General features: G+C 32.1%; 1 protein-coding gene across 1 annotated transcript; it reads left to right on the plus strand.

The window, feature by feature from the left end:
• The first annotated feature begins 355 nt into the window (after positions 1-355).
• LOC142223038 (uncharacterized) lies at positions 356-25,191 on the plus strand. The gene is made up of 3 exons (XM_075292949.1): positions 356-790; positions 23,792-24,076; positions 24,137-25,191. Exons 1-3 carry the CDS (start codon positions 776-778, stop codon positions 24,875-24,877), a joined length of 1,041 nt encoding a protein of 346 aa, XP_075149064.1. The 5' UTR covers positions 356-775; the 3' UTR covers positions 24,878-25,191.
• The last annotated feature ends 1,087 nt before the right edge of the window (positions 25,192-26,278 follow it).

Below are 26,278 nucleotides of genomic sequence, written 5' to 3' on the forward strand. Positions count from 1 at the left end.
TTCATTGAGGTCTTGATTTCCATGCACCCCAAAAACAACAATTGAAATGAGCAAGCATTTCAGCACATACAGCTAAAGCTAAAAGTTTGGGGAGTATAACTGTTGCGGCTGCTGTAGAAGAAAAGCGCCGCAAGCCAGTCGTAATCGTGCAGCGGCGTGCCTATGTAAGCATGAAACATTTGCCATAGCAGACGTCTCTGCCGCTATTTTTTATTCGTAACAATCGCAAATTTCAAATAAAACTGAACAACAGTGTTCTGCAGCATTGGTGTTGAGAGCGCAGTCGCAACTTCTGTAGCGTTTTACAAGCATAGCAAAAGCCAAGAAGGTATAAAAAGGTTTGTACTCCCGTTAAGCGTTTCAAACGCTCCTAAGACAGCTGCGCAAGTGCAAGTGAAAGATAAGCGGCCAACATTAACGGAACGGCATAAAACGAGAATTTTTTCTTTTTAACGAACTGAACAAAACAAAAAAAAACGCAGAGTTTAAGGAAAAATCAATACAAAGTGATAAAAAAAATCCAAAACATTTACTAATGGAAAAGTGAAGTGTAGCAGGAAACTACAGCAAGTTGTGGATTTATTAAAAAATACAAAAACAAAACATTGAAAACTTTTTGTGAAATAAAATTCCAATTAATGAACATAGCTTCCTTGGAAGTGTTATTGAAAGTAAATTCCCAACCTAGTACAAATTGAAAACAAGACCCTAAGGTATTGAAAGGAATAAAACGTGATCGATTGACAAATTGGTGCTGAAATCGTCTTCAAGAAACATGGATCAAAAAAAGGTGAATACTAAATTAAAAAAAAAAACATACACAAATTGAATTGCAATTTAATTGCATTGGGTATAATTATTATTGTATTACACTCTTGACAAAAAGGACAGACAGACTGAAGAAGTTGATTAAAATGCACTAGAATTTGCATGCAATGCATACTCGCCACTTTGACTACACTCCACTGATGGTCATTTGTCTTCCATGGCATTTTTTCAAAGAAGGAAGAATTTAAACCTTGTTAATGGATCGGTAACGATTTTAACAGAGAATTTTTTCATAGCATATATGTTTGGAATATTAATTACTTTATAAATAATCTATCCCTTGTCATTCATAACTTCAAGACCAATTTGAGACAATCATCATATGCAGTGTTCAAATTTGAAAACTAAAACTTCTTCAAAATTAAAACCATGAATTTTAAACAAAACTACTTTATTTGAAGGAGAGGTGTCCTTGATTAAAAAATATAAACGGTCTGGATTTTTCAACTTCTCAACATGTTATATTAACTACACATAAGTATGTATATGCTAGGAAGTTTATATATTGAAAGGAATTATACACTCAAAAAAGGTTTTATTTGAATTCAAAGGATTTTAGAGTTTGATACGAGTATAAATTCTAAGCCAAAATCTCGAATTCTTAAAAAATTATATATTCCGAGGAGGCTACACATATTTTATAAAAAGAGATCAATTTAAGAATAAATTGATTTGAATTCAAAGAATTTTATTAAAGGAGTTTGGTATAAATTCTAAGACAAAAATAGGAATTGTTTTAAAAAATGTTGATAAAGCAACCCAAAATTCGTAAAAAAAGCCTTAATTTAGGAATGAATAGTAGTAGAAGGGAACAGTCATACGTTAAAAACACACTTTAAACTGAAATTAGTTTTGTGAATATTCCTCTTTTATTTTTGGGATATATTAACGAATCTATTGACGAACTCTTAATTGTCAGTTTCAAAAAAAGACACTCCAATGTAAAAAATCGTGTATATAACTCTCAGCTAGTGTTGTATAAACGTTTGTAACCTTAATTATAAGTTAATATCAAAGAAAGTGGTCCTTACTATTGTGTAAACATTTGTGGCCTTAAATATAGGTTCCATAATTTTTTTCTGGTTAAATTCTGTCGACATTTGGGAATTATCAAGTTAGATTAATTTTAATGTTTTTATATAGCTAACGTTTCACGCCAAGTGTCTACTTTTAAGAGGTGTCCAGTTTACGGCGTATGCATGTTTACCTGTACAAGAAAGTTTTAATATTTGCTTTATTTTGATTAAATTTAAGACACATATCTTTGTGTCCCTCCACTGAAAAAAAAATATTTACGTGATATTAAAGATTACGCAACGTAAGTTTTATGATGCGCAATTTACAAAATATTAAGGACCTATTTCTTTAATATAATGAAATTTTAATTCAAATAAATCTTTGCTTCAAAAATTTCTTTCATTAAATTTAGGACACAAATTTTGTAAATTTGCGTCCCCTCTCTAAAGTCGCATGTCTTTGAACTAAGCCAAATTTTCCTTATAGTAAAGAAACACATTTTTGATTTAAAGAAATCGTCCTTAAATTAACTGAAGTATTGAATCTCTATATTTAAGATAAAATCACTTCAAATATAGGCTAAGACTTATTTTGAGGATTTTGCATTTTTAGTTTAATGTTTGTTTGCATTTAAGAAAAAAAAATCCTTTGAAGTATCCGTTATAATTTGGATTTTTAAACTGGCAATTGTTTATACGTGCAAAGCTTTATTAATATACTGCGTAAAGATAATGACAATTCGATAAATGAGATCAGTATCCTAATTTTAATTTATTGATCCTAGATTTAAAGCCAGATAGGTCGCTACTAAATATCTTTATTTTAAAGAAACCGCATCTTTGGCTCGGAATCGATACCAAAATCCGTACGGGAAGGTCAAAATCTTTGAATCCAAGTAAACTCTTTTTTGAGTGTCCGATAAAGTCGTATGGCTTTGAAGTACGGCAAATTTTCCTTAAAGTAAAGAGTAACATTTTTGATTAAAAAAATATTCATCTTTAAATTAACTGAGATGTTGAATCTTTGAATTAACTTATCGTTAAGCTTTAAATATATTATAAGACCTATTTTGAAGACTTTTAATCATCAGACTTCGGTTTGGAATCAATAAATAAAATTGCAACAGATACTTCGAAGTACAAAATGTTTTCTTAATTTCAAAAAAAAAGTTAAACGAAGATGCAGAAACCTTAAAATAAAACTTGAAGCTTTATAACTTCAACCCAAAAAGTTTATAATAAGGCATATTATAAACTTTTTCAAAACTTAAAAAGGAAAATGAAATTTCCAAATTATTCAAAAATTCGTTATTTTACGTCTAGATTTTCGAAAACTTCCTCGACTCACACCATCACCATGAAAATCAGATATGAATTAATAAAAATGTTTCGAAACTGATTCTTACCTACTTTAACCATTTTTTTTTATTATTTTGGAATTTTCTCCGAAGCGAGCAATTACACTAAGGACACATTTAAAACGGAATTATTTTTCAAATTTAGGTTATGCGTACATGGATCTTAAGATTTTGACGTTCTCTTGAAGATTTTCGTATTGATTAGTATTGATTTCTCATTTGAGGAATTTTCATTCTCTTTTTGGAATATATTAGCAATGTTTTTATGTGAATAGCAAATAAATGCCACTTTAAAAATCCTAATTATAAAACATCCCAACAAAAAATTCCATTACCAAATAATCTTGGATGTAACATAGTTAAAAATTGTTAATTAATTACAATATCTCAGTTAGTTTAAAGATTATTTCTTTAAATCAAAAATGATTCTTCTTTATTTTAAGGAAAATTTACCTTACTTCAAAGACATAAGACTTTATTAAAGGGATGCAAATATTAATGATTCGTGTCCTAAATTTAATGAAAAAACTTTTTAAAATAACTGTTATTAACCTTCTGTTCGTAAAAGTTTCTGTATTTTAAACAAATTTGTCCTCAGTATTGTGTAAATTACGTATCCTAAAATTTAGTTTACAAAATCTATTATATTAGATCAATATTCTTTCAGTATAGTCAAGAAATGAAATCAACAATTATATAGGAGAATTCATTAAATTTGAAGAATTGCTTCAGATATACTAAAACCAAACGACCTTAGGTCAACGAAAATTTCTTTTCGGAAAAAATAGCCATTTTATCACAAACTACCCAGCAAAAAAAGAGCTTCCAAAAAAGTAGTTTGGATCCCCAATTTGTGATCCGGAAGTAGTGCAAACTTGGATCATCTCCAATGAATTTTGAGCTTGTCATAGAACGGAAGTACCCCATTTTTGGATCCTTTTTTATTACTTTACAAGTTCATTTGGATAAAGAAATTTAAAAAAACTAAAAAACCAAAAATTTTTCTTTTCAATTTCACTTTTATTTTTATGAGTAGTTTTTGTTACACTTTTATTTTCTTATTTTCTAATTTTTACAAATTGAAAAACTTCTTCGCTTCCACCGGGGGTTGAACCTGGGTCTGCTGGCACCATGACAGAACGCCTTAGCACACTCAGCCACAAACGCCATTGAACACGATGAATCAAAACGTCTATTCAAATGTTTGTGATATGAACCCAATATTACACCACGGCATGACATTCTAACTACTTCCTGAGATTTTCTTTATTATTATGAATGAAAAAAGAACTCTGATTCAAATCTCACTAGCGGCAATTTTCCATTAAATATTTTTCTAAAAACCTATTTTTTATGTTATACATCGTTTTTATTTTTTTTTTCGGCATATATTTTTGATAAATATATGTTTTCCATTAAAAATCAACAAAAAAATAAAAATTATCGTAATTTGCAAAACCTTCTCAAAAGAACTTCCATGGAAGTAAAAAAGTCAAACGACACAAGTTCAAATCCCAGCGGGGATAACTTTTTTATTTTTTTACTTTTTTATTGATTTTTTATTCTTGTTTTGCGACATTTTAACATTTTAACAAAAAATTGCTAGGAGATCCCGGGATGCGCTTTAAAAGAAATGCTTGCACCCTCACAAAAAATCGCTTCTGTAACATATACTCCCAAACATATTTTGCTTCAAGCATATACATTTTTGGGTATTGCCCAAACATTTATATGTTTGATCTCTTCCAATATATAATATGTTTGAAAGCATATTGGTCTAAACAATATATGTTTGGGTAATCTAAGTTCCAAACATTTTGTATTTTTGCATCCAAATTCAATAATGTTGTCTTCCAAAAAAACAATATGTTATTATGTGAACATATAATATGTTTGGAAGCATTTTGCACCCAAAAATATTATATGCTTAAAAAAATTCTCCCAAACAATATTGTGCTCAAAATTTTATTTATTTATTTATATATTTACAATCATAATGAATTATGAAAATAAACAGGTAATATAGGTGCTAACAACATAGGTTTTCGACCTGAATGCTCAAAATTTTGTTTCTGCCTAATTGTATATTCCCCCACATCTTTCTCACTTCCACGAGATTTTTTAGTTCTTAGCACCTTTTTCTGTAATACAAACATTGTAGAAGAAATTATTCAATTTTATGATTTTTTTTATTTTAATTTTACCTTTTGCCGGACGGGGATTCGAACAGCGGACCACACAGTTTATAAGGATCAAAGAAGTAGCTGATCAATTGCCTAAGGAAAAATAAAATGTTAATTTTGTAATAACAAGCAACAACCACCAACTTAATTCAATATCGCTCCCTGTTAAATAGCGCTCCAAGCTACTAAACACAAATATGTTTATAGGCTATTTCTAAATTAATATATGTTTGCATCCAAGCATATTATATTTACAAACATTTTATGTCCCAAACATAATATGTTCTAACATATTAACATGTATGTCCCAAACATGTTATGCTAGTTTATGAACATTATATACTTGCACTCAAAAATATTGTGTTTAAAAATATGTGTTCCAAACATATAATGTTTATAGCCAAACATATGAAAAACAGTCTTTTTCAACCGTGTGTGGACTTGTCCAAGAGGACTGCATCGGAAGTGGAATAAACATGATGGGGGATTCCGGGATGCGCTTTAAATCAAATGTTTGTGGAACAACTTCCAATTTTTTGCTGGGTACCTACTATAGTAGCCTAGCAAAAAAATTTGGAAGTTCTTCTCAAGGCACAACTTTAAAAGAACTTCCAAAAATGCTCTCCCAAAGATGTTTTTATTTTAACTGCACAGGAAGTTCATTTGAACTTTATAACTCGTTTTTTTTCATATTTTTAATGGATAATTAATTTTTTTTTTTTGTGTTTCAAATAGGTTACACTGAAAAAAATATTGTCGTGAGGTCAAAGATTTCATGTCTTTAAAATACGAATACAAATTTTGCTTAGCATAGAAGACGCATTTCTCTAAAATAGAGTTATTTTCCTTGTCCAAAAGTCGATAAACTTTTCAATGAAGTCGTATTGTCCTTATAATTAAGTGATTTGACTTAAAAATGTGTATCTTAACATGAAAGAAAAAATTTATAGGCTAAGGTCAACTTGACTTTAATAATTCAGAAAAATTCTTTAAATTTAATGAAATTGTCTTTAAATTTGTTGTCTTTTTGCATCTTGACTACAAAGCAAAAAAACGTTCAAATATAGGACATGTTTTCCAAAACTTTATTTTAAAGAAGTTTTTTTACTTCAAACATAGCATAATTTCTACTGGAAGTCGAGTCCTAATTTGGAAAATAAAGTTGCCGTTAACTCGGTTTTAAAGGACTTTGATAGCATATGAAGAAAAAAAAGCTGAGAAAGCGAAAAATTAAAATTTGCTTCCTAGAAGCAAGTACACAAAACCTAAATTTAAAAGAGAATTGTGTCTTAAAAGTATCCTTACTTGTATTCTCCGCTTCTTTGGCTCGGAATCAATACCAATTTTTTTAAAGTAAAGACAAAATCTTTGGAAATGAGTATGCTTTTTTTTCAGTGTAGAAACAGATTAAGAATTAATAAAATGGTACAAACTATTTAAATTTAGCCGAAAAAAATGCTAAATTCTTTGTAGAAAACTATGATCGCAAAAGTTCCAGACAAGCGTTATAATGCATTAAAAATCATAAAAAAATTAAAAAAATTATTTATTTGTCAAAATATCACAAAATTTCTTAATTCACATCCAAAACACTGAATTCGCCTCCCACCTTAAGAAGTGATGCAAATTCAGTGCAGCGGTTGTTGAAATGGTGGACATCTGTCCTATGACAAGCCCATGTTAAATTCATCGCTTCTTCCGGATCCAAAAAGAACATTTTCACTACTTTTTTGGCGACGCTTTTTTTGCTGGAAGGTAGTTAAGGGATAAAATGGCTATCTTTATAGTCAACAAATTGAAGTCAAAATCTTTGGAACTGGGTACAATTTTTTCCAGTGTAGAAATATATACGAATATAACATTTAACAACAAATCTTAAATAGCATAAAAAGAAATTAATTAAAGCCCACTTTTTTCATCAAAACGTTTTATCAGAAATAATTCAGTCTACCATAGAACATGCAATTATCCATTGGAATCATTCCGCAATTCCGTTACATGTAAATGATTTCGAAACAATGTAAATGTAAATGTAACATCCGGCGTACTATCCAAATACACTTCATACCAAACCCATCAATGATCGAAGTAACTAACGATGTGGAATGAATGGCACAGATGAATCTAAACTTGCAATGGTCTTCCTATTGGGCACCAATCAAGATATCGAGTTAGCAGTTATCTTACATATGATCGTAATATTTTATGGTGTATTTGGATTTTTTCAATCTACACAGTAAAAATTTACTACACCCTAATTGCATCAAAATGCATATACGCATGTGCCTAACTCTGTATGATGGGTCATTTTGTGGTATCTTCTTCCTTTCCTCCTCTCCATATGCGGTATTATGAGGTAGGTTATTGTAAAATAGCACTAACAAAATGGTTAGAGAAGCGAACTTGAAATTTTGTTAGAAAAATTTAGGTCATATCTCCTCAAGTGGCTTAAACAAGATACTTTACTCCATCTGACATCTGTCTTCATTTGGGCGAATGCTGTGGGCTAGAGTTTTAAGTTCGGACACACATCCAAAGGAAAATGAAAGTGTCATTTAAGTTTTTTTTCTCTGCTCTTTGGAACATTAAGTGAGTGTTAACTTTGTTTATTTTTGTTTTTTATTCGTTATTAATAACTCTGTTGTTGTTGGCAGTTGGAATTTAAAGATGCTTAAGTCTTTAAGTGAAGCACTTTCATCATCATCTTCAAAGAAAGATGTAATTTAGACATAATTGTCATTAGTAATGTATGTGTATGTGCAGACAATTTGTTAAAATGACAGATTATTATGGAATGTCATATTTTTTACAAACCAGACTAAATCCATGTGAACAATTTGATATTCATTTAAAAAGTACCATCGTTCTCAAAAAAACACAAATTAAATTAAAAAAAGAATATTTTTAAGGACACAAAATTTACAAACATACCAGCTTTTTTTATTTTTTCATTAAATTAATTAAATTTACATCTACATCCCTCCATTCATCATCATTTGAAGTGAGACAAACTTTCGTTAATTACTGAGAAATTTAAACTTTCGATTAAAGATAATTAAACTTGATGTACTTGCTTACTTGGCATATGGTTGCGACAAAACATGTTCCAAAAACAACTTTATGCTCTTGGAACATGTTTATGGTTATCATATTCCATCTCTGGGTGTAAAATTTGGTGGGTTTCAACCTAAAGGTGCCGCATCTTTGACACGGAGTTTTCTATCTTCAAAACTAGGCTCTACGAAATTAAAATTAGTTCAAATGTTCTTTCAACAAATCAATTGTTTCGCCCGCAGTATGACAAGTGGCACCATCCTATTGAAACCACATTTCGTTTTAATCCATATCCAGTGTTGCCAGTATTGGGGATTTTCCCCAGATTGGGGATATTTTTCGTGAATGGGGACGAAATTTTCAAGTTGGGGACTTTGGGATTTGGTGCACAGAGAATACAGATTGATTGTGATAACCGAATTTATTGCCAACCTCCTTTTGGCAGTTGCAGCAACCTTCTGTTAGCAGTTGTGACACCCGACAAATTCGGTCGACACAATCGAATTATGGAAAATCCAACTAATACTATATATAGAGTTGGTTGTATTAGACGATAGAATTGGTCGTTGCTCCTTTCTTTATATGGTTATATCACCCACCTTAACCGAATTAAAAATGTTTTTTTCCCTTCAGAATATTGTATTTTATTCATATTTTTTTGAATAACAGAAAAGTACGTAAAATTACAATACATTAACAATTAAAAAATATACACCTTTGAAAGTACACCCTCCAGCATTGATTGCAGAATTGACAGGCAATGGTAGTTAAATCTTTGGAACTCTTAGTATACAAGTATTTATAAGTGGCGTCCGAACTGAGCACATGATAAATGGGATGACATAGCCAGTCTAAAAACGCAACAAATTAAATCAGAAAATTAGTGTGGAGTTTTAAAAAATAAATAAGAACATACTCGCCACCATCACTTCCTTATGTGTTCCATAGATAAAGAAAGACGTGGAGATGAATTTTCCCATTAGAGCCGCTTTAAATTTGTAACATGGTTCAAACTTTTACCTTTTAACACTATAAAATTGTTCCACATCTAAAACTCGATCCCAAACAATTGAAGATAGGAACTGTTTATATGACTCGTATCGAATATGGTGTACTTAGAACAGTTTCACACTGCGCGAGTTGTTCATGAAATATTTGATAGGCAATCCACCAAGAGTTCAAATAAACTGAAGCTGAAAATACTCTGATTTCAGTAATTTTTATTGTTTTAAATTGAAAAGACACGTTTTCCTTCAACATTGAATAATTTTTAATAATATTAATGACATTTGAGAAATATTTCCAAAGGAATTCGGTTGTGAATATCAATTGTAAGTTCTGAATACTAAATGACAGTTATGAAGGTTTTTTAAGGTTGGTTGCGCGTATCGAATTCAATCAAATTTTTTAAAAAGAGAGACATTTAGTTCGGACAACTATTTGACTTGTATTACAAACAAAACTCTATAATAATAATCGTCAAATGGTAGTAGGAACGAATTAAGGTTGTAAATAATGTAAATTGATTGACACAACTGTGATTTCATTGTAGATGCAGAATTTTTATTACAACAATCAATTTTCAACTAATATGTTCTCTGTGTGTGGGGCATTTTCATAAATTTGGGGATTTTTGTGGGGATCTTTTCGAAATGCGTTCAGTATAGTAAATAAGGTTTGCAATAAATTATTTTGGGGGCTCAAGCGCTTATTTATAATTTTATGTTGCCCAGTTATCGATGTTCGTCACTGATCTGAACAATATATTCCATACATATAAAAATGATGAAGATGGTTCAACTTTATATGTACACCCTAAAAAAATCGCTTCTGTAACATATACCCCAAACACATTTTGCTTCAAGTATATATATTTTCAGGATTGGTCCAAACAAAATATTGTTTGTATTGTTCAAACATATTATGTTTCACCTTAGGGCATACACTGGTAGAAAAAAACTTTAATGAAATTTTCTTTGTGTGGATATATTTTTAAGGCGCCAATTGGTTACTTCCATTATTTTACTTGCAGCATACTCTCTAGGTCTCTCTTTCTAAACACATATATGTTTATAGGCTATTTCCAAATTAATATATGTTTGCATCTAAGCATATTATATTTACAAATAGTTTATGTCCCAAACATAATATGTTCTAACATATATGCCTCAAACGTGTTATACTAGTTTATGAACATTATATGCTTGCACTTAAAAGTATTGTGTTAAAAAATTTGAGTTCCAAACATATAATTTTTACAAACATATGAAAAACAGTCTTTTTCGTCCGTGTATCTACCAACCAAATTTTGATTGAGTACTTAGAAATAAATGTTCGTCCACAAATACAAGGCCTCGAACTCCCATTTTCATTTGGAAGAAAGACACCGGCTTCCTGGTGTTGTGTCTCAAAATCTTGATCTTATTACAGCTGATACCAATATTCCACCGCAGAGCCTATTTCTTTATTTTTTTCCATAAAAACTTGGCAACAAAATATTGGGAAATTTTGTGAAAAATTTTGATTTAAATTGGGGATTTTTGCACACAAAAACCTTTTTGTCTGATTCAATTGATTGTTTAATTGATCCAATTAATTGTTTAATTTAAATGTCTTCAATCACAGAAATTATAGTATCAATTAAAAAATTAATTGGAGGTCAATTAAAAAATTAATTGATCCAATTAAAACGTGAAATTATACTATTAGTTTTTGTGATTGATTTTTGTTTCAATTAAAAAATTTGTTGAATCGATTAAATTTTTAATTGACTATTTTTTTTAAACTCAATTAAGACTTTAATTGAAAAAATGTTCGTGAAATGTATTTCTGTGTGGGTATGCAAGCATCATAATTTAGGGAGAAGAGCCAGAAAAATCTTGGCAACATCGTTCATCTACTGAAAAAAAGCATGCCCGGTTCATAAGCGTAGGAAGGCCTCTGGGGAGGGGGCTTAGACCCCCCAGAAAAATGTTAGCCCCCCCCAGAATTTGAAAACCTATTTACGATTTTACATTTTTATAAAAATTAAACAAGTATATATTCGTACAACGCACAAAGTTCCACTAAAGACTTTCATGCCCAATCGAATTACTTGGGTTGTGGTAGAAGTCTGATATTTATGAAATAAAGCTGTGGTTGAACTTATGATTTAGTTGAATAAAAAATAGTAATTGATATTAAAACTATTCTTTCATAAATTAATATCTTAATAATGCTGCAAAAAAGCGTCGCCAAAAAAGAAGTGAAAATGTTCTTTATGGGTCTGGAAGTGGTACAAAATTGGTACAAAATTGAGAAGCGATGAATGTAATATGAACTTGTCATAGAACGAATGTCCACCGTTTCAACAGGCGTTGCACTGAATTTGCATCACTTCTTAAGGTGTGATCCTAATTCAGTGTTTTGAATGTGAATTAAAAATTTTGTGATATTTTCCCAAATAAATAATTTTTATACTTTTTTATGATTTTTAATGCATTCTAACGCTTGTTTGAAACGTTTTCCCTCGAATATTTTCAAATATTATCGATTTTTCTATAATGGATTTAGTATTTTTGTGGCAAAATTTGAATAATTTGTACCATTTTATTTATTCTTACTCTTTTTTTAAACTATTTTAGAGAAAACAAAAAAATACGCATTAAAATTTAAAAAAATGAAGTAAAAAAACTTCCTGTGTAGTTAACATAGTTAACTTCTTTGTGAAGACATTTTTGGAAGTGCTTTTAAAGTTGTGCCTTTAGAACAACTCCCAATTTTTTGCTGGGAAAAGTGTGGAACTACCCTACGGGAAATGGATCAACCACAGAACTGGTACAGGACTAGTCCCTGGTGTGTAAGGACCAGTCCCAGTTCTGATCAAAACGTATGGAAGGGACCGTCCACTTTAACATGGGTTTGTCATTGACGGAGTAAACTTACATTTTAGGACGCGTCTTGGACTTATCCGAAAGGACACGTCCTGGGACAATTTAGCAGGAGCAACCCATAAACAGGTCCTCAGGAACCAGTTTCGGACAAACTCTTAGAAATCTCTTTCAATTTGGGCTCCTAATCGAATCCGAAATGAAAAAAAAAAAAACTTTTGAAATATGTCGAACAAAAGGTTATTCTGATAATTTTATTTCACTAAATGTGAAAATTGCAACTTACTGGAGCACAGGTACCAGTTCTGTGATAGGTCCGTCTGTGGCAATTTGCACCAATTTCCCGTAGGGTACTTTTAGTTGCTTTATTATAAATTGATTGTCGAGTTTTGATGTCTATTTTTTTATTCAATTTTATGAAATAAAACATTAGTTGAACCTATAAGTTCAGTCTATAACGTTTTAGCTAGGGTGGCTATAGCCCCCCCTAGGAAAATTGTCTAGCTACGGTAATGGCCCGGTTCCAAAGATTTTGTCTTCACTTTAAAATCTTTGGTATTGATTCCGAGCCAAGGAAGCGGAGAATACAAGTAAGGATACTTTTAAGACACAATTCTCTTTTAAATTTAGGTTTTGTGTTCTTGATTCTAGGAAGCAAATTTAAATGTCGTTTTTTTCAGCTTTTTTTCTTCATATGCTATCAAAGTCCTTTAAAAACGAGTTAACGACAACTTTATTTTCGAAATTCAGACTCGACTTCCAGTAGAAATGATGCTATGTTTTAAGTAAAAAACGTGTTTAAAATAAAGTGTTGAATAACATGTCCTATTTTTGAACGATTTTTTGATTTGTAGTCAAGATGCAAAAAGACAACAAATTTAAAAGAGAATTTCATTAATTTTAAAGAATTTTTCTGAATTTTCCTTACCCCAAAAAATTTTTCTTTCATGTTATGATACCCAATTTTAAGTCAAATCACTTAATTATAAGGACAATACGACTTCATTGAAAAGCTTATCGATTTTTGGACAAAGAATAAAACTTTATATTAGAGAAATGCGTCATTTTTTTCAGTGTATCTTGAAGGGTTTTCAATAAAAATTCATTGATCGTGATTCTATATCGATTTCCATTCACGGTGACGCGCCGCCCTTCCTCATTTTTAAAGAAATACACTCAAAAACGCTTCTTTAACATATACTTCCAAACACACTTTGCTTCAAGCATATTTTACAGGATTGGTCCAAACAAACTATTGTTTGTATTGTTCAAACATACGTTTCACCTTAGACATACACTGTTAAAAAATAAATTTAATGAAATTTTCTTTGGGTGTATAAATAGTTTTAAGGAGCCACTTGGGTACTTACATTTTTTTATTTGCAGCATACTTCTCGGTCTCTCTTTCTAAGGACATGCATCCACACATATTATATTTAAACAAATGTTATGTCCCAAACATAATTTGTTGTAACATATTAACATATATGTCGCAAATATGTTATGATTCCACCAGCCTATAGACTGCACTAAAAAGTATATTTATCGGGATGCATTGATAATTCTTGAACATCTCAATCGGAGGGACGCACATTTCATGGATTCGTGTCCCAAATATATTGAAAAACTTTTTCAGCAAAAACTATGAATATTCTTTTGATTAAAATTTTTTTATTTAATTTACCTAATAAATATATGTGCAAAAATTGTTTTACTTCTCTTTTGGACGAAAATAACGGTACTTACAATTTTTCTTTTTAACGATGTTTATCACCTTCTATGCTATGTTTATCATTAGCGATTTTGTCGCTACACGGATGAAAAAGACTGTTTTTCATATGTTTGGCTATAAACATTATATGTTTGGAACACAAATTTTTAAACACAATATTTTTGAGTGCAAGCATATAATGTTCATAAACTAGCATAACATGTTTGGGACATATATGTTAATATGTTAGAACATATTATGTTTGGGACATAAAATGTTTGTAAATATAATATGCTTGGATGTAAACATATATTAATTTAGAAATAGCCTATAAACATATATGTGTTTAGTAGATTGGAGCGCTATTTAACAGGGAGCGATATTGAATTAAGTTGGTGGTTGTTGCTTGTTATTACAAAATTAACATTTTATTTTTCCTTGGTCAATTGATCAGCTACTTCTTTGATCCTTACAAACTGTGTGGTCCGCTGTTCGAATCCCCGTCCGGCAAAAGGTTAAATTAAAATAAAAAAAATCATACAATTGAATAATTTCTTCTACAATGTTTGTATTACAGAAAAAGGTGCTAAGAACTAAAAAATCTCGTGGAAGTGAGAAAGATGTGGGGGAATATACAATTGGGCAGAAACAAAATTTTGAGCATTCAGGTCGAAAACCTATGTTGTTAGCACCTATATTACCTGTTTATTTTCATAATTCATTATGATTGTAAATATATAAATAAATAAATAAAATTTTGAGCACAATATTGTTTGGGAGAATTTTTTTTAAGCATATAATATTTTTGGGTGCAAAATGCTTCCAAACATATATACATATTGTTTTTTGGAAGACAACATTATTGAATTTGGATGCAAAAATACAAAATGTTTGGAACTTAGACTACCCAAACATATATTGTTTAGACCAATATGCTTTCAAACATATTATATATTGGAAGAGATCAAACATATAAATGTTTGGGCAATACCCAAAAATATATATGCTTGAAGCAAAATATGTTTGGGAGTATATGTTACAGAAGCGATTTTTTGTGAGCATGTAGACACCAATTCGATGTACCGTCATATGTAATTTGTAATGAAAGTTAGAAGTTCAATAGAAAATAGGTTGAATTTTTCTACCATATTAGATCAATAGTTTTTCGTTTCTGTTATATCTACAGACTTGTTTTTATGACTACAAATCTTTGACAGTAGGCGGTTTGTTGTGATCAAGAGTAATAAACTAAATTACTACTGCTACTAAATGGCCATCCAATTTTTGGCTTTTCCAAAATGTTGCCAACTTTAATTTTATCCTCCTTTTAACGGCTTACTTTGTTTAAATGTTGTCATAGGTTCTTTATAATTAAATCGCATTAGTTCCGCTTTGAATTATTTCAATTAAAGTTTACAAACATTTGTTTATGACCATTATGTAAGACAAAAACAAGAAACATAATAGAAAGAAATAAACAAATGTTCTGCATTTAGTCGCCCATAGAAAAATAAGTAAAAATTCTTATGTTTACACTAAACATTCACACAAACCTCTATGCACATGTATAAAGTACATAAGTAGAAATAATCGCACGTAACAAGACAAAAGGTTAGCGAGTTTTGTTTTTTATACTTAAAAAAAAAACAAAAACTAATTTTGTTCTGAGCATATTTTATATTTTGCTCTAAATTGGCGTTAAACAAAGAGCAACAGCAGCACGCTAAACCTAATAGGAGTTTTTACGAAATCCGTATTGCGCTGAGATCGTAAAATAGCAAGACGGACAAATGGACAGACATCTGGTTTGACGTAACAATCCACTCCCCTCTTTGTATTAGAACACTATTGGCAAAAGGGGGTATCAGCACCCAATTCAATTATGGGAGGTAGACAATATCAGTGACATGATCAACGATTAGAGGAATGTCTTGAAATATAAAAGGGGCCACACATTGTTGAATTAGAAAGCAGAGCAATGAATTTATGATTGGGACTACTTGTTATTGATTCATTTGATATTTTAATACTTTTCGATGTTGGAATGCCAATTGTTTGTTCAATTTTATCCTATGGGAAAATACGAAGATTGGTCGAACCAAACAAGCGGCAATGAATGGGTGTTAATGGCAACTTCCATTATTTCGAAATCGAAATGAATCTATCTTAAATAATACACTGAAAAAAATTGACCTAATATAAAAGTTAATGTAAACTTAATAATAAGACACCAAATTGACACAATATTAAGGACATTTTTTTCAATTTAAAGAAAGATTATGTATTGACCATTTATTTTGATAGATTTAGGAAACTTCTTTGGGAAATGTACATTCTTACATCAAAGTCCCATTTTTTGGGATAAGACATCAAACTTTCAAATAAACTTTTAATCTTTCGAGGGAAGACAAAAAATTAAACATACGAGGGCAGTTCGGAAACTTCTTAGCCTAGCACAAAAAGCGCGGCATAAACAGAAAAAAGTTAAGTGTTTTGGAAACTTCCATCTCTGTTATGAACACATGTTAAATTTTGTTTCGATCTGGCAACTCCTTCATATAGAAACAGGTGTTCAAAACAGACACATCCGCAATTTTTTTTACAGTGGAAAAAATAGAAATGCATGCTGTCATTAAATATTTACACAAAAAAAGGTTTATCGGGACAAGAAATTCATAATGATATGGTGAATGTGTTAGTTGACAGTGCTCCTTCATATGCAACAGTAAAAAATTGGGTTGCTGAATTTAAACGTGGTCGTACAAGCATTGAAGATGAACCACGTAGTGGACGTCCAAAAACAGCAACAACAACAGAAATTATAGCCAAAGTGCATGATATGGTATTAAATGATCGACGAATAAAAGTGCGTGAAATTGCTAATATCATGGGCATCTCAAATAATCGAGTCCATTTAATTTTGCATGAAGAACTACAGATGAAAAATCTTTCTGCAAGATGGGTGCCGAATTTGTTTACAGTCGATTAAAAACGCATAAGAGTGAACATTTCTCAAGCTTGTTTGGATTGTTTTAAGCGAAATAAAATGGATTTTAAGCGTCGTTTCATAACTGTTGATGAGACTTGGATCCACCACTATACTCCAGAGACAAAAGAACAATCCAAACAATGGACTGAAGCTGGAGGAAATGCCCCAAAGAAGGCAAAAACAATTGAATCGACTTTACCAGGTTATGGCAACGGTTTTTTGGGACTTCAAAGGTATTTTATTGTATGACTATCTTCAAAAGGGTAAAACAATAAATCCAGAGTACTATTGCAACCTTTTGGATCAATTAAATGTACAAATTCGAGAAAAACGTGCTGGCTTACAAAACAAAAAAATAATTTTTCATCAAGACAACGCACCAGCGCACAAAAGTGTTTTAACAATGGCTAAAATCAACGAATTAAAGTACGAGTTGCTTGACCACCCATCTTATTCTCCTGATTTAGCTCCCAGTGACTTTTACTTGTTCCCAAATCTAAAAAAATTACTTGCTGGCATGCGTTTTACCTCAAATGAAGATGCAATTACAGTTGTAAACCACTATTTTGAAGACCTTGTGGAAAACTATTTTAATCAAGGGATATAATTGCTAGAAAAGAGTTGGAATAAAGGGTGATACGGTCAAAATTTGGTCAATATAAACTTGACGTATTTCTTTCAATTTTGCATTTAAAAAACCTGAACACCCCTCATTTTGAAGGTGTGTGTATGTAGAATGTTGCTCCTATTTTGATTTTGGAATTCACTCTTTAGTTGTCAAAATGCCGTCCAAGCAAGAAGAGCAGCGTATCAAAATTTTGGTCGCGCATCGCGAAAATCCGAGCTACTCGCACGCAAAGCTGGCAAAATCGCCAAAAGTTGCGAAATCAACCGTTACAAATGTAATTAAAGTGTTTGGGGAACGTTTGTCGACAGCCAGGAAGTCTGGATCGGGGGGAAATCGAAAACCGGAAGCCGCTGAGATGACAAAGAGAGTTGCCGGTAGTTTCAAGCGAAACCCTAACCTCTCTCTCCGAGATGCCGCAAATAAGCTGGGTGTATTGTCTACAACCGTGCATCGAGCCAAAACACGAGCCGGACTATCGACTTACAAGAAGGTAGTGACTCCAAATCGCGATGATAAACAAAATACGACGGCCAAAGCGCGATCCCGGAGGCTGTACACGACGATGCTGACGAAGTTTGACTGCGTGGTAATGGACGACGAAACCTACGTCAAAGCCGACTACAAGCAGCTTCCGGGACAGGAGTTTTACACAATATTAAGGACATTTTTTTAATAATGAAATTTTAATTAAAAGGCTGTTTATAATCTTTGCTTCAAAATTTTTTTCCTTAAATTTAGGACATGAATCTTGCAAATTCGCAAGATTCATGTCCTAAAATTGTTTGTCCTTGAACTAAGGAACATTGTCCTTAAAGAAAAACATTTTTAAATTAAAGAAATCGTTTTTAAATATTGATATATTGAATCCATAGATTTAAGACAAAACCGCTTCAAATGTAGACTAAGACATATTTTGAAGATTTTGCATTTTTGGAATTAAGAAAACATTTTATTCCTTAAAAAATCTGTTCTAATATAGATTTTTAAACTAACGTTTGTTTTTACGTGAATAGATTTATTATTATATCGCAAAAAAGAATGAAAATCTCACTTCTTAATTGTATGTTAATTTTTCCAAATGCATTGGAGGTGGTTTATATGGACGCTATACATAATTATGAACCGATATGGACCACTGCACGGTTGTTAGAGGATATCTACTAACAATGCGTGCCAAATTTCAACGGGAGCGGATGAAATTTACTGTTCCAAGAGATTCCAGAGTACAAATCTGAGGATCGGTTGGACGGCATATATAATTATGGAGTGAGGTCGTCGAATTTTTGCATGGTTTTTAGAGAGCATATGCAAACATCGCGTACCAAATTTCAACTGGATAGGATAAAATTTGCTCTTCCAAGAAGATATGCAAATCAAATCTGGTGGTCGGTTTGTATATGGAGGCTATACCTGTTCCGATATGGCCCATTTACAATACCATCGGACCTATATCAATAACAACTACTTGTATAAAGTTTCGAGTCGATAGCTCATTTCATTCGGAAGTTAGTGTGACTTCAACAGACTGACGAACGGACATCGCTTGATCGACTCAGAATTTCACAACAACTCTGAGACCAAAATTTTGATTTGTTAGGCTACATCAAATGTCTGCTCCTTGCTCTGATCCAATTAACTTTGGTATCCCAGCAAAAAAGTATGGAAGATCTTCTCAAGGCAGAACTTTAAAAGAACTTCCAAAATGCCCTCCAAAAGATGTTCTTTATTTTAACTGCACAGGAAGTTCATTTGAGTCAATTTTTTTATAACTCGCTTTATTCATATTTTTAATGGGAAATTTATTTTTTTATTTCAAATAGTATAAAACAGATTAAGAATTAATAAAATTGTAAAAATTATATAAATTTTGTCGAAAGAAATGCCAAATCCTTTCTACAAAATTTGCGAATTTTTGAAAGTATTTGATGACAAACGTTCCAGACAAGCGTTATAATGCATTAAAAATCATAAAAATTTTTTAAAATTATTCATTTGTCAAAATATCAAAAAAAGCGGCTGTTGAAATGGTGGACATCCGTCCTATGACAAGCCCATGTTGAATTCATCGCTTCTGGGTCAATTTGGAACCACTTCCGGATCCAAAAAGAACATTTTCACTACCTTTTTGGCGACGCTTTTTTTTTGCTAGGATTATAATAAAGTAAATACATTTTGATTCCTTTTTTAAATTTGAAGTATGAAATATTAAATTATGTAATGAAACTGCTGGAGAATTTGCTTCACAATTGAGTTCAGGTAGATTAGGTCTGTGTTTCAATTTAGCAACGATTCTTGGTTGATTTATTTCACACAAAAAAATGGTTTCAAGAGCAAACTGTTATTTTTGGACTTGTTTTACTAACCTTAACAAAAGTAACGTCAAAACAAGTATATACGGACGTAAGTTCGGCCGGGCCGAATCTTATATACCCTCCACCATGGATTGCGTAGAAACTTCTACGAAAGACTGTCATCCACAATCGAATTACTTGGGTTGTGGTATCTTAAAACTTCTTAACATCGTTTTCTAAATTGTGAGTTAGTCCATACGTGGTATATATTTGACAAAAAAGTTATGTATAGTTAAGTCTACAAATAATTACGAATCTATATGGACTTTTTGCACGGTACGTAGAGAGCCATATGGGGGTCGCTTATATGGGGGCTATATACAATTATGAACTTGATATGGACCAATTTTTGTGCGATTGGGGATCGATTTATCTGAGGGCTATATATAACTATAGACCGATATGGACCTAGTTAGGCATGGTTGTTAACGGCCATGTACTAGCACAATGTTCCAAATTTCAACTGACTCGGATGAAATTTGCTCCTCCAAGAGACTCCAAAACCAAATCTCGGGATCGGTTTATATGGGGGCTATATATGAGTATGGACTGATATGGACCACTTTTGGCATGGTTGTTAAATATCATATACTACCACTACGTACCAAATTTCAACCAGATCGGATGAATTTTGCTTTTCCAAAAGGCACCGGAGGTCAAATCTGGGGATATAATTATGGGCTGATATGAACCACATCCTACATGGTTGTTGGATACCAAATACTAACATCACGTACCAAATTTCAACCGAATCAGATGAATTTTGCTCTTCCAAGGGGATCCGGAGGTCAAATCTGGGGATCGGTTTATATGGGACATATATATAATTAAGGACCGATTTCGACCAATTTTTGTATGGGTGTTTGAGGCCATATATTAGCACCACGTACCCCATCCTATGGTGGAGGGTATAAAAAGTAAAATCAAAAATAGAAATTTAGTTACAAGTCCTCAAAGTACCACCAAGATGCCCAAAAAAGAAAAAATGTGAAAATTTTACATGTTTTACAAACTTCAGAAAAAATAACGTAACTTTTTTTAATTAAGCAAAAGTTTATTTCTTGAGTTGAAACCTAACAACAAATGTAAAATAAATTTTTTTACTAGTCAAAATTCTAAAAAAAAAAATAGAAAAGTTGATAAACTTTTCCCATAGCTGAGGGGGATCAATATTAGAGGCCTGTCAATAAGGTACCGGTACACATAGGGTCTCAAATTTTCGACCCTTTTATATTGGAGGTGCGTAAAAGAGTGATCCGAACGGAACCAAACTTCGTATTTGTCTTAGTTTTGGCCATCAACAAGGACCTTCAAAGTTTCGCTTACCTACGATGCCTCCTTCTATTTGTATCCCTTCATTGTATGGGATCGAAGCACTGTGCAGTGGCTCCATATTACCAACTTGAATTAATAGAACTTACTCATATAACAATTAAATAATTCATTTCAATATTTTCGGTATGTCCGGTTTTGTGGTTATCCAAATGAATTTCCATGTTAAAACACAAATCCGGTGTAAATATCCCACAAGTTATTCATAAGTTTTATAGAAGTACGTATGCTATGCTGAGATCAATCACCCTAAATAAAATATCTGTGCAAACACCCTAATATGATTATAATATATGACTATATATATAAACAAATGTATGTATGTATAATTAAATGACAAATTACCTAAACGCTACACTGAAAAAAAATAATTAGAATTCTTCATGTCCATTCGGAATAGTCCATAAGAAGGGAACTTTCATTGAGATGAAAATATAATTAGCCTGTGATCTACAGTGTAGATTTTATGAAATCTATTGTGTTTCTGTAAATCGTAAAATTTGTTCTAATTTAAATAAAATATAATCTTTTCTATTTACAAAATAATTTTTCAGTGTAAATTATTATATTGTATATATTTCAATTGAAATCCATTCGAATAATATAGCAATCAATCATTATTAGGATGTTAGATTCTTGATAAACTTCTTGTTTTGTCACCTTTAAGTTGTCAAAGTATTTAAGCTTTACATGTCACTCAATCAAATGGCTCAATGGAAATGAACCCAACTGCCTACATTAATTTCATAATTTGCCGTCTCCTCAGTGTCTGTCTGTCATGGTTGTTAAGCAACACCAGCACTTATGCTTTGATTACTGAGTGACTGGTTTCATTGGTTGCTTTGGCTCGTTGGTTGATTGCTTTCGCTAATAAGATTAGGCTTTTTTAAATATGATTAGAATACAATCGAAACTTCCGTCAAAGTGACTGGATAATTTCAGTTTTTGTTCCCCAAGAATGATTGGACATTATACCATTTTCCAGAGTTTTATTTGTTTACGTTTTACACTACAAAATAATTTTTAATTTATAAATATATAGATAGATTCAATTAAAATATTAGAAACTCTACTAATCACTGCAATTGTAAACTAACGACAGCAGACAATAGGCTTGTTTTCTTTTAGCACTGGATAATCAATCAGTGAGGGACTAAAAGAAAACCGAGTACCAGACCAAGTACAAACTTGCTCAACGCAGGCATCAGTTGTTTAAACAAAACGATAGAAAATATGTCAAATTAGATATTTTTAATCCATAAATTGTTCAAATAGTTGCAAAAATACATGAAATAAGTCCCCAAAATGAAAAATGAAATAAGTTGGGGACTTAATTCATTATGAAATAAATCCCCGAAATATCTTTTGAAATTATACCTGTAAAAAATAAAATAATTCTCTAGAACGCAACATGATATATATCCCCAATATTTTGGGTACTTATAACAAATCTATGAATTAAATTTAAATTCATAACAATTTCAATTTCTAAGCGAGGTAGTAGTATATTTATTTGTGTATATTTTTTTTATAAGAATTTTTGAGTGAAGTACGGCAATTTGGACAATCAAATTCTGCCCAATCCCTTTGATATGCTGTCGCATTTAACATTCGCTATACGATATATTTTATTCCTACACACTACACATTCATTAACCCAGCTTGGAAACACGTCCACGTCGTTAGTCTCTTCATCATCGGATGATGTATCCCCTGCATTCTACGTGAATATGTCTGGAACCATAACAATTATATTTTTGGAAGCACGTACACACAAAAAAAAATTCTGATTCAATCACGAAATTAATTGATCCAATTAATTTTTTAATTGAAATGTCTTCAATGGCAGAAATGATAGTATTAATTAAAAAAATTTTGTATCGCTTTACAAGACTTAAGGTAGGAAAGAATTAAATTCTAATTATATTTTTCCAAAAAGAAGTATTTCAATATTTTTTTCAGTGGACACGTTTTACTTTTTCACGCCATTTTAAAATTATTATTCAAAGTCTAATGAATGCAAATGTTTTCCCATATTTCCATATTACCAAGTTAGAATTTGATTCGTACATATATTACACAAGAATTTTAAGAGTTCTTAGTGGAAAGCAAAATTTGTATCCACACCCACTTTTCAAGTGAGTGACTGGTCGTTTTGACAAACCCCTCAAATTGGTCAAACTGGTAGCCAACATGCAATCATTGAAAATGCTGCAATGCAAATGTGCTTAGGGACCTTCACAATGGCTGCATGGATTAGCACTTTCAATGGCAAACCATGAATTACGATCAGTTCTATTCTAAGGGATATTTTCTATAGTCAGATGTGTTGAAGAATTTTCAAAACGAATTCCATAGGAGAACACACCCATTCTAGCACAACCGACGGCAGACATTCCCATGTGGACGACATCATACATTCTGACAAAATATTTGTAAGTGACCAACTGTGTTTTGTTGTTTCCCTTGCAGATTTTATTACTCTTCTCTATAGTGGCAATTATGTGGACTACCGGTCATTGCCAAGCCAAAACACCAGGTTTACGGAGAAAACCCAAAATCTACAATGCCCTCATAACAACAGATGAAAATCTGGTCCAGAGTCGAGCCTATCCAGTCATACAGCCCACTATACATGAGTCGGGTATTGCTCATTACCATCCCTTCGGACCTTATGGACCCTATGGAAGTTTTTATAATCCCCATTTGGTGAGGTTTGGTCAACCGATAGCCCCCAATTTAACGCCTAAGGAACAGGTAATACAGATGCATAAAATGAAAGATTCCTCATGAATTTGCTATAATTATCTTTTATAGTTACCCTATCCTTTACCACCGGGACAATTTCCACCTCAACTAATGGGTCAACCTTTGGGACCTCAACCTCAATTATATCCGGGCTATCCACAAGCCCCTCCTTCAGCAGCCGAAGCAACTACAGAAGAGCCTCCAACTATGCCCACTGCAGCAGGGGCGCCTGAGCAGCCAGCTCCAACAGTTCAACCACCCACAATGTTAATGCCAGCCACAGGACCACCAGCACCTAAAGATCCCAATGCAGAGGAAAAGCTGCCTTCGGAACAATTACCCATAGCGCTTAATCAATATGGTTTACCACCATCTTTAATACCCCTTAGACAACCATATCCACCAGCCGCTCTGGCTTCAAGACAATCACCCTATTTGCCACCCTATGCCTTCAATCAATTTCCACCACTGTACTATAAAAATCCACCAGCTTTACGGCAACAATTTCTACCTCCTTATGGGTATCTACCTACTGGCCCTCAATTTCCTTTAAGTAATGCTATACCCACAGATGATTCATACCCTTACCCCGCCCAACCAGCAACTCCGGCACCAACAAAAGCCCCAAAACCCACCACGACTGAAGCTCAACCACCAACCGAGACCCAAGAATCTCAAGTCCCCGCTGAACCTCAGCCTTCATTTGAAAACATAAAAAATGGATCGAAGAGCGAAGACAGTAATGTTCCCGATGTTCCACCACCACCAATTCCATCTGGAGCCAAATCGAAAAAACCACAGGAGTCTTAAAATGATGTATGCTGATAATTAATTAGGCAAATTATTTTGTTAAGTTATTATTTATTATTAATCTTTGTATTATTTAATCACAAATTCGAATTTTAGTTCTAAGAACTGGGTGATTTTTTTATACCCCAAAGGAACAATAAATAACCCTATATAAGCCAATATTAAGTTAAGTTCTATATAATAACACAATTGCATATAGGAAATCCTATTGACATATGCAACGAGATAACTACATACATACATACAATAAAATATTGCGACATTTATGCTTTTCCAAATAAAATTAAAATGTTTTTATTATTATGACAAATGAATTACTATATTTTTGTATTTTGGTGTTTGGGGGAAAATGCGATTGATCGTGTGACCATTTGTATGCAAAGCGGGCATATGTTAGGTTAGGTTAGGTAACAACCCGATGTATCAGGCTCACTTAGACTATTCAGTCTATTGTCATACCACAGTGGTGAGCTTCTCTCTTATCACTGAGTTGTACCCGATTCCATGTTAAGCTCAATGACAAGGGCCTCCTTTTCATAGCCGAATCCGAGTTCATTGCAGTGAAACCACTTAAAGAAGCTTTGAAACACTCAGAAATGTCACCATTCAGCGGGGATAATCCACCGCTGAAAACTTTTTGGTGATCGGTCGAAGCAGGAATCGAACCCACAACCTTGTGTATGCAAGGAGGCATGCTAACCATTGCACACGGTAGCTCCCATGGTAACGATTATACAACGGTGTTTTTCTGAATACCAGTGATGCCACATTTATTAACATCACAAAAATAGATCTTGCTAAATTAGCAGAAATGTACACTGAAAAAAAGCATACTCGGTTCCAAAGATTTTGTCTTTACTTTAAAAAATTTGGTATTGATTCCGAGCCAAAGAAGCGGAGAATACAAGTAAGGATAATTTTAAGACAAAATTCTCTTTTAAATTTAGGTTTTGTGTACTTGCTTCTAGGAAGCAAATTTTAATTTTTCGCTTTCTCAGTTTTTTTTCTTCATATGCTATCAAAGTCCTTTAAAAACGAGTTAACGGCAACTTTATTTTCCAAATTAGGAATTGACTTCCAGTAGAAATTATGCTATGTTTGAAGTAAAAAACTTCTTTAAAATAAAGTTTTGAAAAACATGTCCTATATTTGAACGATTTTTTGCTTTGTAGTCAAGATGCAAAAAGACAGCAAATTTAAAGACAATTTCATTAAATTTAAAGAATTTTTCTGAATTATTAAAGTCAAGTTGACTTTAGCCTATAAATTTTTTCATTCATGTTAAGATACCCATTTTTAAGTCAAATCACATAATTATAAGGACAATACGACTTCATTGAAAAGTTTATCGACTTTTGGACAAGGAAAATAACTTTATTTTAGAGAAATGCGTCTCCTATG

This window comes from Haematobia irritans, chromosome 1 (assembly GCF_050003625.1).
Source record: "Haematobia irritans isolate KBUSLIRL chromosome 1, ASM5000362v1, whole genome shotgun sequence".
Taxonomy (NCBI): Eukaryota; Metazoa; Arthropoda; class Insecta; order Diptera; family Muscidae; genus Haematobia; species Haematobia irritans.

What these genes read in the sequence shown, in the direction of transcription:
- LOC142223038 (XM_075292949.1), top strand. An exon ending in ATTTAACGCCTAAGGAACAG is followed by an intron (nt 24,077 to 24,136) that starts GTAATACAGATG and finishes TATCTTTTATAG; the next exon opens with TTACCCTATCCTTTACCACC.